The 13177-nt window shown below is 41.1% G+C and overlaps 1 protein-coding gene across 1 annotated transcript; it reads left to right on the top strand.

The window, feature by feature from the left end:
* LOC115334650 (interleukin 18 receptor accessory protein) lies at positions 1-13075 on the top strand. Its single transcript, XM_029999105.2, has 10 exons — positions 1-166; positions 1283-1550; positions 1662-1836; positions 2285-2459; positions 4724-4792; positions 5040-5160; positions 6897-7051; positions 7934-8071; positions 11889-12059; positions 12701-13075. Exons 1-10 carry the CDS (start codon positions 43-45, stop codon positions 13072-13074), a joined length of 1770 nt encoding a protein of 589 aa, XP_029854965.2. The 5' UTR covers positions 1-42; the 3' UTR covers position 13075.
* The last annotated feature ends 102 nt before the right edge of the window (positions 13076-13177 follow it).

Genomic DNA, 13177 nt, shown 5'->3' with positions numbered 1-13177 from the left:
ATTTACAAAAAAAATCTGCTTTCCTCTTTTACAGAAAGCAAGATGATTCTTAAAGAAAATGTCTCAGAATATCAACCAAAATTGATAAAGAAAATCATGCTCACTTTGTGCTGGATCCTAGCATTGTTTGTCAGCAGGGCAGAAGTTAGAGAGATTTACTTGCCAGGTAAGAGTCTGCTTTGATGAGGTTTGGTGTTTGTGGTGCTTTCTGACAGCTGAGAAAAGTGGATCTGCATTTTTCCATGCCTTCATGAGTTTTTCCTGTACCTGTTCATGCTTGTGTCAGGCAAAGAGCTGTTTCTAGCCTTTCTGCAAGCTTTTTAAGTATTGGTAATACAGTTTACCCTAAATATGATTCAAAATTCAGTTTGCTAATGAAAAGGGCAAATGTAAAGGAGAATTTCTGAGAACCGAATGGAGCAAATGAATTGCTTCTGTGACTCCTTGAAGTCTCCAGCAGCTGGTCCGAGCCTGTCGCAGGGGAGAAGGAAGAGAAAGGCAGGGTGAGACCGATACATCAAAGTCTTCCACCCACACAATCTATCTGGAGGAGCTTGTCCAATTCTGTTCGCAGAGAGAAACTGAAACTGTGAAGAGTCTCGCAGGTGGGCAGGCGAGGAACCGAAGATATCATGCCCTCCCATCTGCTGAAGTGAAATCCTGCCGTACTTTCAAGGGTTACCACATCCTGGCTGGCAGGAGGGGTTACGCAGCAAGGTCGGTCAGCCTTTAGAGAATTCGAGGTTAGGATGAGTGACCACAGCTTTCAGAATCCAAAAATTTAATTTTAGTGACAGTAACCTGATACATAAGAGGGGAAAGATTTGAAAGCAGTGAGACAATAATGTTTGTCATTCTTACCCTAAATAGGGAGTGTGGTGAGCAGGCTCTGCTTCTTCAGGATTAGGTCAGTCCCTTCTCTGTTAATATGAGGAGAGCTAGAATTGCTGCATCTGCTTTTCTACAGAACTGAGGTTCAACAGGTTAGCACCCATGTGAAAATCTTCAGTTCACTAAAAATCTTAAGCTATTTTAACATTGGGCTTTTGAAAAAGGCCTAGTAAACTTTTGGAAACCTTTGAATAAACTTTTGAGAACACTGGCAAATTCCATGTTTAAGGAAATCAATTCTCTGTTAGCCCAGCATCCGGTCACATAAAAAATTATTTAACACAAAGAAAGGTAAAATTGTATTTTTGTAGTATTCCTAATTATTTTTTTTAAACATGATGACTGTGTGTTCTTTCAGGTGGTACTGATATCTTATTGTCCTCCTTTTCAGGATGTTCCCATGTCGAACCTCAAATATGGTATCGTGCAATTAGTGATGAGGAGTTTGTTTTACAATGTGCTTTACCAGATAGAGATGCTACCCACATTTATAACAACTCACTCCTAAAACAACATCAGGTGGAATGGTTCTGGCATCAGAAAGGTAAAGAGCCACTGAAGGCTATCAAGGGAAGCTCTAATCCTGCTCTCCAAGGTGATGCACTTTGGTTTAAACCAGTAAGGGACAATGCTTCTGGAGTGTACATCTGCATGATACGGTATGTAATGGAGCAAAAGGCTTCTATTTCTATACAAGAATTAATTGTTTTGTTTTGTTTTGTTTTGTTTTGTGTATTAAATGTTTTAACTTTTTTTTCTGCATCACTCAGAGAAAAAATCCCATGTCTCAAAATTGTTTTGGAGGTTCAAACAAAGAAGGTGGCAAAATGTTCAGGTTATGACACAAATATGCTATATCTTCTTGCTGCCAATGGGAATTCAATAACCTGTCCTGGGACAAAATGCTACAGCCATGTAAAAAAGACAGATGTAAAATGGTACAAGGTAAGAGTCACAGTCCTGAGCATTCAAAAAAGCTCAGTGGAGGTACAGCTTTAGGTCTAGTTAATGCTCATGTGCCGTAGGTTCTTGAACTCTTCTTTGGCAGATAATGCAGCCTGAGAAATTCCACCCAAAAGTAGAATCTTGAATTGCTATATATCAAGTCTGTAAGTAAGAGTTTTGAAGAAATTTGCCACACCCAAAATATTATTCCATTAAATAGAAGCCTAGAAATGCTTTCTCTTCAGCTAAGAAATTGAAGTAATTTTAATATAACTGACAAATGTCCTCAGACTCCTAATAAATCTTTTTTTGGACTTCAGTGGAAAGAGTTTGGCTTAGCCCTACTGCCATGGTAATCCTATCCAAACATCTTCAAATATAATTTAATAACAGCAACAATAACAAAAAGAGGACTTCTAATTCCTTGATACTCTTTTCTTTTCATTAGGATGGTCATCAGATAAAACATAGGAAAAGCAGACAAAGTCTAAAGCTTAAGCCTAATGAAATCTACTTGAATCCAACCTATGACAGAGATGCTGGAATATATGTGTGTGATTACACTCTGTATGACAACACTACCAAGTGGACAATGAGAACAGCAGTAACAGTAGAAGTCATTGGTGAGTAGTGTAATAACTCAGAATAAAATACCTGAAGTAAAGTATGTTTTCTCTATTCTTTCCTACCTTATTTATGTCTTTTGTTCAGGCCCTTGTTCTGAAAAACCCATAAACTGAATTAGCTACTCGATCATTAAAATCCTCTTTCAAGTATTCTGAGGACATCTTGGGACATTGACTAGAACCTTCAGTGTTCAGTAATAACATGTAGCATACAATGCCATCATTTTCAAAACCTAATTCTGCCTTGGATTTATTGTAGTTCCTAGCAGTGGGGATCAAATCTACAAAAGGATTTAGATCTCTTGATCTGGGAATAGAATTCATGAAACTCCAACTGGTGCCAATGTTCTCCATGTACTGTACGGGGAGTGTTAGGAAGATATTCACATACTAGGAGGAAGGAGTGCTAATCCTGCATGGGAAATGTGGACAAAACCAATGTATCTCAATTCTATCTCTGTCCCTGAAGTAGAGGCTTATGTGAAAATAGGAGTTAGATAAAAAATTGTTCCTTGTAGCATGCATGAGACCTTCATTTTTTTCACTTGACAATGATGAAGAAGGTGATATTGGTGGGATCACTGCCCATCTTCCACATAACTTTTTAATGGCAGAGGAGACAGGAGACCTGTGAGAAATCTAACTAGCAAACAATCCGTTTGTTGTTGCATGTGCTGTTTTGGGGGAAGGCATCACTGCCTGCATGACCTGTTCTTTTAGGCTTTGTATGGATTACTAAATAAAACTAGCTAGAACTCTATGGCACAGTGATATGGCATGGACTTATATTTTCCTTCAAATCATGGTGACCTTTTCCATAATATTTACTGTCCTCTGCTGTCCTTGAGGCGAAGCCCAGATATTGCCTGGCAGAATGTTCTTGGACAACATCAACACTGTGCAAGGGAGCATGCTATAGCAACTCAGGATCAGGAACGGGGGAGACTCTGTTTAGTTTGCTAAAAGAGAGATACGGTTATGCTTTTCTCCAGATATCTGTGGTGGAGTGCTGTAAGACACTCTCGTCAGACACTCCAGTCAATCACAGGTCCCAGAGGAAAGCATAGCTACATGTGTTCTATATCCTGAGCTGGATGGACCCAGTACAGCTGTTTCTGTGTGACAACAGCACAGGACCTATTCTCAGCATCCTGGTGGAAAGTGGGCCACTCTGTGGAAGGGAGAACAAGATTTAGGGAGCGAAAGAAAGGTGTCAGGTGAGGCAACCTGGTTCTATGGCCTAGTGAGGACAGCACTCCTCTGAAATAGCCGGTCCCTTTTTTGCAGATGTTTGATGCATTTGGTACTAAGGAGTCATGGGAAAAATATATACATTCCATCAGGACAGGGCCTAGAAACCACATCTCACCAACTTTTGAGACCTCTGTGGGCTGGGTTACAATGTCGGATGCTCTTTCACTCTTCTCTCTGGCTATATTCCCACAATATTTTCCAAGCAGGCATGGACTAGCTCTGCTTTTATTCTGATCTGGCTGCACCTGAGCTAACGCACTGTGCTTCTCAGGTCTTTTTCCTCACTTCACAGCACAGTCAGAAAAACACTTGAAAGGTGCCATATACATATATACTCCCCCTGAATCTTGCATACATTTCTCTGCTGTGGCTTCATTTAAAAAAAAAAAAAAAAAGTGTTGTGTGGCACCATTTCCTGCAGTATGGGACTTTCCTAGAATATCAGAGCTGTGGGTTTTAGCCCCTTCAGGCTGTTTTTCCAGAGCCTGGGTAATCGCTTAGTAGATTGTATAAACTGTGGGTGTCATTATCTGTGCCCTTTGGCAGCCTTTGCTTTGAAAAAATACATGGTTATTTTAAGGCAAGTACCTGTGCTTGTGAATGAGGTGTGTGTGCTGTACATGTGCTTACTGGACACTGAATGGGGCTTGGTGGGGAACTGGTATGAGGATTGCATCCTTCAGGGGGTTTTGCAAGGGGGGCCCTAATTTCTGAATCCCAAATAACCCTAAATGTAGGGTAGACGCTGAGCTCCTCAACTCATGTAAGATGGCAATGCCTCAGAGTAACCGAGATAGGAGGTTTCTACGTAGCTACGTAAGTTTTGTGGTCAAAACTCCCTTACCTATGCACTCTTAGACACCTCAACAACTGTAAATCATCCTCTTGGACTTAGGTGTCTAAATTCCACCTAACATTTCAAAAAGAAAATACTGTAAGATATTTTCTCTGGTCTTCTGCACTGATGGTAGCATTAGAGTTATTAACACTATTCATGTTAATTGCAGAAAAAAACACTATCCATCCACCAAACTTCTTGTATCCCAATGGTGTGGTGATCCTTGAAGCAGAGCTTGGTAAGTTTCGATTCCTCATCTGAAAGTAAAAGAAAATGTTTAAATGAGGTATTGGTAGATGATGATAGGTCTTGATAAAGCAAAACAGCTTTGCTCTCTAGGAGTATAAGAATTTTGGATAAAAAGTAGGTTTTTTTCTTGGTATATATCTTTGTGGATAATAAAGAAAGCATCATGCGTTATACAGATCCCAGGCTATTTAAGAGAAAAATATCCTGCATTGTTTTTCTGTGCTAATTTGTTCCAGGAAAGCCACTTGAATTGGAATGCCGTGTACAGTTCGGGTTTGAAAGAGTTTCTCTGATGAGGGTAACATGGAAAAGAAACAACAAAGAAAATATAAATGAGAAATTGAATCAGGAAACAAGGTAAGAAAAACCCCAGTAGTCTGATTACTACTACAGTCAGCAACTCTAAAAAGCCTTCTACAACAGCTTTACTGAATGCATTTTACTGAAAGAAACTCAGAAGGGTCTGTTCTTCAACATATCAGTGTGTATGTCCATGAGCATGTGACAGGCACATGTGCTTCATGTACAGAAGCACATATTGATGGCCATAAAGTCAAGAACTCAAACTTTCTGTGCGATCTTAACTAAAGCTTTAGCTCATGGACAGCTTCAACATGAACGGTGCTTGGCTGCCTGCGCCTGCATCCGCTGTTTTCAAGTGTTCCCTCTGTTGTGCCTTGCTAGCAACTTACACAATCTGTCTTGGGAAACTGTCTCCGAGTGGGGAAAAAACCAGATCAGTAAAACAGTACCGTGGACATTGAAAGGAGTTTGGTGCCTCAGACATTGGTGTGTGTTTATTGAGTCATCCTGAGGACTTGCAGCACCGAATTTCAGGGGTCTTCCCTGGCAAGAATTAACCAGACCCTGCAGAGAAGCAATGTGTGGGGGAAAGGTTTCCTGTGACTTGGGGACAACCCAAATAGTCACTGTGCTTCCCTTTCCTTCCTGTACTTCCCTGTCTCGTTCACTTATGCAGTGTCCAGCCTGGGCAAGAAACATAGTGGAGGCGACAGAAGCAAGCGTGTCTTTCACTACGCAGCCCTGAGTCATCTTTATGGGAAAACTTTTTTGTACATTGGGGGAAGCAAAAGCCCTCCTGTCCCTGCTAAATCAAGTTCTTAACAGGAGTCATATGGGAAAAAAATAACAAATGATGATATCCCCCTCCCCCCCCCCCCCATACACACACACTCACTCATGAGGTAGATTGGAAATTGGATTTTCCTAACTTTTCAATGTTTAGCTTTTAATGTTCTTACAAAGTTTTTAGCTTTTTGCGTGCATACAATTTCTGTTTATTTTTTAAAACCCCAAATGAATAAATCATTCCCGACAGACTTTCAGTACAGGTTGAATGCTTGCCCATGCTCATGCCTGTATATCTTGTGTCATCAGAGGTAGGGCCATGGTAGACTATGATTTTGCAGTGGCATGATGTGAGGTGCCTTCAGGACCACCCAGAGACACCTGTACTTGTGGCTTTCAAAAAGAAATGCTGAGACTCAGAAACCCTGGGTTTTCTCGAGTGGTTGCAGACACAGATCTGTTCCCCACAACCCTCGCTCAGCCCCAAAGGGATTCCTCTTGTTACCTCTTCATTACCTATACTTCTGTCCCTTCTGTCTGTCTTACTCTGTTTGCCTATCCTGTCCTTGGGCTTTTTACCCCTGTGCAAGAGGCTGTGCTCCTCAGTCGTTTTGCCCAGCTAGTCCTCAATTAGGGCTCCTTTTTGAAGTTTCATTTCCCTGCATTTCCCCCAGGGGAATTTCTTACATCTTAGAAAAACACAAATAATCTTATAGAAGTCAAAGGGGGCTATATATTTAAAACTGGGCAAGTGCTTAAGTATTTTGCTGAGTTGATGAATTAAGAAAAAACCTTTCAGTCTGCAGACCTTTGATGTTAGTATCTTCTTACAATGTAAAAACCAAAAGGAAGTTCCAAACCAGAATATTGCATCGCTGTTAACCGTTCAAGCTGAATGTTACGAAGTTGCAAGCTCCTCTTTCTTTGTATTTAAGACATTTGGGGATCGTGTGAATGAACAGCAAAGGTACCATGCAAATACTTTTTTTTTTTTTTCTCTTTAGCATTTATTCAAAAGGTTTAAAGGGGCACACACTTCTTCATGTTGCGAAACTGAAAGAGGTTACTGAAAGGGACCTCAGAAGCAACTTCACGTGCTTTGCTGAGAATTCGGTGGGGAATGCCACTGCTGTGATCCAGCTGAAAAGAAAGCAGAGAGGTAAAACTATTTATTGATGGATGATTATTTGCCCTTGAAGACACATTTTGATTTACTCATTGCTACAAATTCATTCCCCATTGACATGGGCTTTTTAGTCAGCTGCAGAAGTTTCTTGAAGCTGGATGGGAAAAGTTTGATTTGTCAGATGTCTAGAAAGGCACATTATTCTGAGGACTACTGAGAAGGACGGGGGTATCTGGGGACTTACTGTAGGCAGGTGGGCCAAGTGGAAGCTAGAGAGTAACTGGGAGGAAGAAGGGGACAGTAGCACCTCTGAACATTAATAGGCAATCTACTAAACTGAAGCAGAGCAGCTGCTCAAAGCAATAATATTCCTTGATTTTCATAAGACATTTCTGTTTGTTTCCCCAGTCCTTAACATGCATGTTTCTGAGAAGTTACCATAACTTGGCATAATGTGGCAGCCTTTCAAGCAAAGGCCAAAACCAGAATCAGTGTGGAAATTAAAGTGTTGAACCATAGTTCACAGTGGAGATTCATCATCGGAGTGGCACAGGAAGTCTCCAGCAGGGCACTGTGTGCAGCTCTGTGTGTTCTGATGTGACTTTTCCATCTCAAGCGATGACTACTTTCAGCCCTGCTGAGGGTACGGCAGGCCGTTTTCTCTGTGCCTTCCATCACAGATTGGCTTTTCATGACATAAAGGAGATACCATTCAAAAAAGGTCCCTGATGGTAGACTGAAACTCTGTGTTAAGGTTTGCAGCTAAATGAATTCCTGACTTCCCTAAAGTTTGCCAGCAGGGCAAGAATGAGGATTGTGAGATGGTTTGCCCCCATTTCTGGACTGAGTTTTTCATCTAAGTGTCAACATTATTTTGGAAAGCCTGAGTTATGATAGACCCTTTTCTTTCTACAGTGTTTCTTTTATATGTACTGTGCAGTGCCATTTCTACTCTATTTGCATTCCTTTTGTGCACTGCCTTCATTTACCAGCACTGGATTGAAATAGTGCTGATGTACCGAAGTTATCTGGTCCACAACGAAACTACAGGAGGTAAGAAACATTGTATAATTTTGATTTTCTCCGTTTTTTCTACTGCCTTTTGCCATGTGGGTTAATCCAGTGTGAATTAACCATTTAATTAAATTCTCTGAATGACCCTGTTCTCTTTGAGCTGATACAAAGGCTGTTAAAGCTAGCAAGATGCTCAGTGGATTCAGATGGAAAAAAAAGCCAGGCAGTGTGGAGGAAATATCTAACACCAACTGAAATGTCACAGTTAGCCTTTTACAAGATCCCTAATTTACTCTTGGAAGATTAGAGTAGGAAGTTGAATTTTGGCAGTCCCTTTGCAGGGAATAATAGAACATCTCCAACATTTTAACCTCATTCTCCCAAAGTGTTCAACAGAACCTGTGGACAAGAATCAAATGTCCTTGCAGAACTAAGTGAAGGACTCCAAAGTCTATTATATTTTTCACTTGAAGCCAAATAATTTCTCAGAAGAATAAACAAAGGAGAGAAATAAGATGACATAGGGCACCAACTGAGAAGTGTAGGTTTTGGAAACACTCATATTTCCTTTTAAAAATTATGTTGACCATCCTGATGTGTACACCAGAGTGATCAGCTTCTGATATTTCAAACCTCCATAGTAGCATTGCCCCATCATCTCAGCTAAAATGGGCCTCCAACATAGTAGGCAGTGTAAAAATGTATCAGAAATGACTGTGCCTACTTCAATGAAGTTAACATATAATTTTCTCACATGGGTTGAAAGAAATCTGATAGTATGTGCCCAAGGAAATGTTTCTAAAAAATCTTGAATATTGATGCAGCTTGAGATATAGGTGTCTGAGTCTGCTTTTCTGTTTGCATGTGTATATATAGATTATATGTGAGTGTGAAATAACTGTGTCTAGATATCTACAAATACATAGCAATGAGACAATTAACTGCCCTTTTGGAAAGTATTTTTGTGAGCCCTAGGGCAGCTGGCAAAAGCAATTTGGGAAATCACTCAAAATTTCCCCTCTGTTTGGTACCAAATTGATTTGAGAACCTTTGGAAAGTCCCCTTAGAGCTCACCCCGTATGTCAGTAGGACAGAGACAGACCTGCCAAGATTCGTGCATTGAAGTTGAAGACACCGTTGGGTTCCAGGCTCTGTCCCACTCCCTGACTCTCATGTACCTCACAAAGCAGCATTTGCAGTGTCGGGGCATGGTGTATGCGGACCAACTGTGCCTACCCCGAGAGTTTTCTGCCTAAGGTGATTGGCCATAAAATGTGTTCTCACCTGCAGGATTATGTCCTTCTCACTTCATGTGGATGCATATCAAGTCACCTGAGGTCTGAAAGGGCTTGCTCATAGAGCAGCAAAGCAGCAGTTGTGACTTAATTTTGCCTTTTCTTCCTTTCCATCATTTCTCCTCTCCCATTCCTCTTAGCACAGAATCAGAGAATTGCAGAATCGCACAAGGTTGGAAGGGATCCCTGGGAGTCATCTGATCCCATACCCTACTCAAAGCAGAGCCAACTTAGGTCAGGATAGAGAATCCACAACCTCTCTGGACAACATGCTCCAGTTTTTGACCACTGTCACAGTGCAAACTTTTTCACTAACATGTAATGAGAATTTTCCTTGTTGCATCTTGTGTCTGTTGCTGCTTCTATCCCTGTGCATCTCAGACAAGAATCTGTCTCCATCATCTCTGTACCTTCCCATTTGGTAGTTGAAGACAGCAGTAAGGTCACCTTTTTTCTCATGCCTCTCTAACCCTCCTTAGCCAATGCAGATACCCCTCTTAAAAATCTTGCCTTCTTCCACAAGGGGAAAGAAACAATGCAGAAGCTGGGATACTAACATTTATAGATCACGTATGCAGTCACTTTGCTTAACCCGGGTATTCTTCATTTCCTACCCTTTGGGCATCTTAAATCTTTGTGCCAAAAGCTCCTCAGGTTCTAATGGTCCTTCTGTACAATTCTGGGGAAAAAAAAAATCCTAATGGTGCTTACTGTGTATGTGTTTTTAACTTGCTATTGTAATAGTAATACTAGAAAGGAAAATGGTGATATATTTATTAATGGTCATTGTCTAATAGGATTGCAGTGACCTCTGTGGGTGAAATGAGGAATATCTGGCTTGTAGTGCAATTTATTGTCATTTAAAAACTGTTTTCAAAGGAGCTTCAATTCTGGGTGTAGCTGAATTGAAGTTCAGCTAAACCAACGTAGTGACCTGCTGCCCCACCTTCAATTCCCACACTAGTCCTGCATGCCTGCCGGTGGTGATTCACTCTTGTGGGCCTAAATTGGCTCGACAGGGCAGAAAAATAACTCAGTAAAAGACAGTGAGTAGCTAGCAAAGTGAATTAGCTTCCTCTCTTGCCCCAAGAGCTTCACCACCCGTAGAAGGAAGTGGTGGAAGCGTGCGGCGGGAGCAGAGGGGAGGAGCGGCAACGTAGCACGTGTTGTCTGATCACATCCTTGGCCGCTAAACCTGACCTGCACCCCTATATTTGGGTTTGTTGACATACTTGCTGCTACACGCTGGTTCTGAATCTAGCTGTTCAACCCCGGTTCATGCATGTCATTAGTTTTCCATGTGCGTTTCCTTTGCTCCTTGGAATCCGTATGGGCTCTTCTAGAACCTGATGGCTCTCGCTCAGGTTTGTGATCCTCATCTTACCTCTAGGGATAGAAATCAGGAGGTTAACACTGAGGTACGGGGTGATGCTCAACACCATTACTTAGGTGTCTGTGCCGGAGGTAGGTGTCTCGGTTCCCACGCGGTGAAGATGTAGCCAACACGGTGAAATCCGGAGAGCTGCTCAGCTCGCCCTGCAGCAGCACCCTGCAGTAGGACCCTGTGCTAAACAGCAGATTTTCTTTGTGGTTTCTGTTAACTGTATTGACATATGATACAACTCAGCTGATTGAACATAGGTGTCTGATGTCATCCGGGCTACTTGAGGGTGTCCTGTGATTCCAAAAGATTTGAGTATCCAATAGTTCCTGCATCAAATTTGGCAGTCCCGTCAACCTTAGGACCCTTAAATGGCAGCTACATATGGGGAACTGGCCCAAGTCTACTGCACCTTTTGCTTTCACCAGTAATTCCTTTTGTTTTCCTTCCTTTTCCCTCAAGTATAGTTAAAATTTTATTTAGAAAATAGATAAGATTTACTTTTACCTTGTAGTTAAGAATGGGCCTAACTCAGGTCATTGGTACCAGACTGTTTCAAAGCTGAGAAAAGTTCTTTATATATTTTTCATCTGCACCTCACAAACATATTCTTTTAATGAGATTGAAACAAAGTCCAGAAATTGGTCAGTACTCAGTGTCTGAGCTGATATTTGGATCAGACTTAGGCTTTGCTACTTGCACCAGTCTCTCTGAATACAAATGTAACAGTGTATGAAAATAGGGCATCTTTTGCAAGCAGCTAATATTTAAGAATATTGTTCCTTTAAAATTCACTATATTTTCAAAGTAGGTTGTGCATTGATTAATATTTTTGGAATGAACATTTGGGCAAATGAGAGAAAAGATTGGGAATCATTCCCTACAATATGGATTTTGCCTGGAAGCGACCAGATCTTCCACTGGTGAAAACTGTCACATATCTGTGGAAATGCAAAAAAATGCTTGATGTTTATGTCTACAAAATTTACAAGACAGTAAGGAGTAAGGGTTGGCTTTGGGTAACTGGATGGCTGTACTTCATGAACAGGTGATAATTTTAGGTTTGTGTTGTGACTGCTTAAATACATATAAATGGAAACTGAGCATTAAGGAAGAAGCTGAATGCTTCAGACAGACTCGTTAATGTATACAGTGTTATTTATTTATTTATTTATTTTAGATGGCAAAGAGTTTGATGCATTTGTGTCCTATGCAAAACCAGACTCTTCTGAAAGTGACTCTACTTTAATTACTGAGGAAAAATTTGCCCTGGAGCTTCTTCCAGACATGCTGGAAAATAAATATGGATACAAGTTATGCATTCTTGAAAGAGATATTCTTCCAGGAGGAGGTAAGGTCCCTGTCGATGGTAGAAAATCTTCAGTTTATGAAATTGTTTTTCATTTTCCAAAAAACCTTATGCACCAGATCAGCAAATGGTGTATTTTGGTACTGGAGTGTCTGCTCAAATCTCATTGTGTTTTGATCTTTGTATCTGGCCCCTGCACCTGAGGCATATGTATGTTTGAGTGTGGTCACTGGGAGGTGCTAGGCTGAGACAAAGCTTCTTGTCCAAGAATTTCTTTGCAAGCAGACTCCATTCCCTGAAAAGAAGACGCCAAATATTTCAGTAGTTACTTTCTGAGCAACTTTAGTGAGTGCTACCTGCAGTACTGAGAAAGCCCTCAGCACCTGTCCCTGAGAGAGACAAAGACAAGCCCAAATGTCTCTTAGACCCTGTCTGAGTATCAACAAAGTGTGTTGAGGTCTCAGCTGTGCCCTCCACCTCCTGATCAGCAAGTTGTGGTCTCCAGGCTGCGTAAGAACAGCAGCAGTACCCTCTGATAGCAAGCACATTTCTAGGAGTTATGTGATTGCTCAGCAACCCTATTTTTGGCTTTCCTTATTTCTGGGTTTTGGCTGTTCATAAAGGAACTGATAAGATAAAAAGTCCATTATAGAATGCAGTAACAATCGCCATTTCTTCTCCAGCATACACAGATGAAGTTGTTACAGCTATTAAACAAAGCAGACGAGCAATAATTATTTTGAGCCCAGCCTACGTCAGTGGACCAAGCATCTTCGAACTGCAAGCAGCAGTGAACTGTGCATTGGAAGACACAAGGATCAAACTGGTATTAATAAAGTTCCAGGCTTTCCAAGAGCCAGAGACTTTGCCTCCAGTAGTGAAGAAAGCTCTTCGGATTTTACCAGTCATTACCTGGAAGACTTCTATTTCTGCTGCTCCAAACAAGAAGTTCTGGAAATATATGCATTACCACATGCCAGTGAAAACTACTAAGATGTTGGGAAATTGTAGCCTAAAGGGCTTTTTCCAAAGGTTATTCAGCCTGGTATATCGATAGCAGAAATTTCGTAGAGGGCTGACAACAGGGTCAGGAATGGTGAGATATTTGTAAAAGACCTTTTCTACATCAGCTGACTGCTGTGGACTGTCACTGCGGTCAG

This window comes from Aquila chrysaetos, chromosome 23, assembly GCF_900496995.4.
Source record: "Aquila chrysaetos chrysaetos chromosome 23, bAquChr1.4, whole genome shotgun sequence".
NCBI classification, from domain to species: Eukaryota; Metazoa; Chordata; class Aves; order Accipitriformes; family Accipitridae; genus Aquila; species Aquila chrysaetos.
The sequence above is the reverse complement of the archived record's forward strand: the minus strand, read 5'-3'. Positions and strand labels throughout refer to the sequence as shown.

Bases quoted from the DNA above. Each gene is read 5' to 3' on its own strand.
- LOC115334650 (XM_029999105.2), top strand. From the start codon at position 43: ATGATTCTTAAAGAAAATGTCTCAGAATATCAACCAAAATTGATAAAG. The intron at 4,793-5,039 runs GTAAGTTTCGAT...AATTTGTTCCAG, and splicing joins GATCCTTGAAGCAGAGCTTG to GAAAGCCACTTGAATTGGAA. The intron at 8,072-11,888 runs GTAAGAAACATT...TATTTATTTTAG, and splicing joins CCACAACGAAACTACAGGAG to ATGGCAAAGAGTTTGATGCA.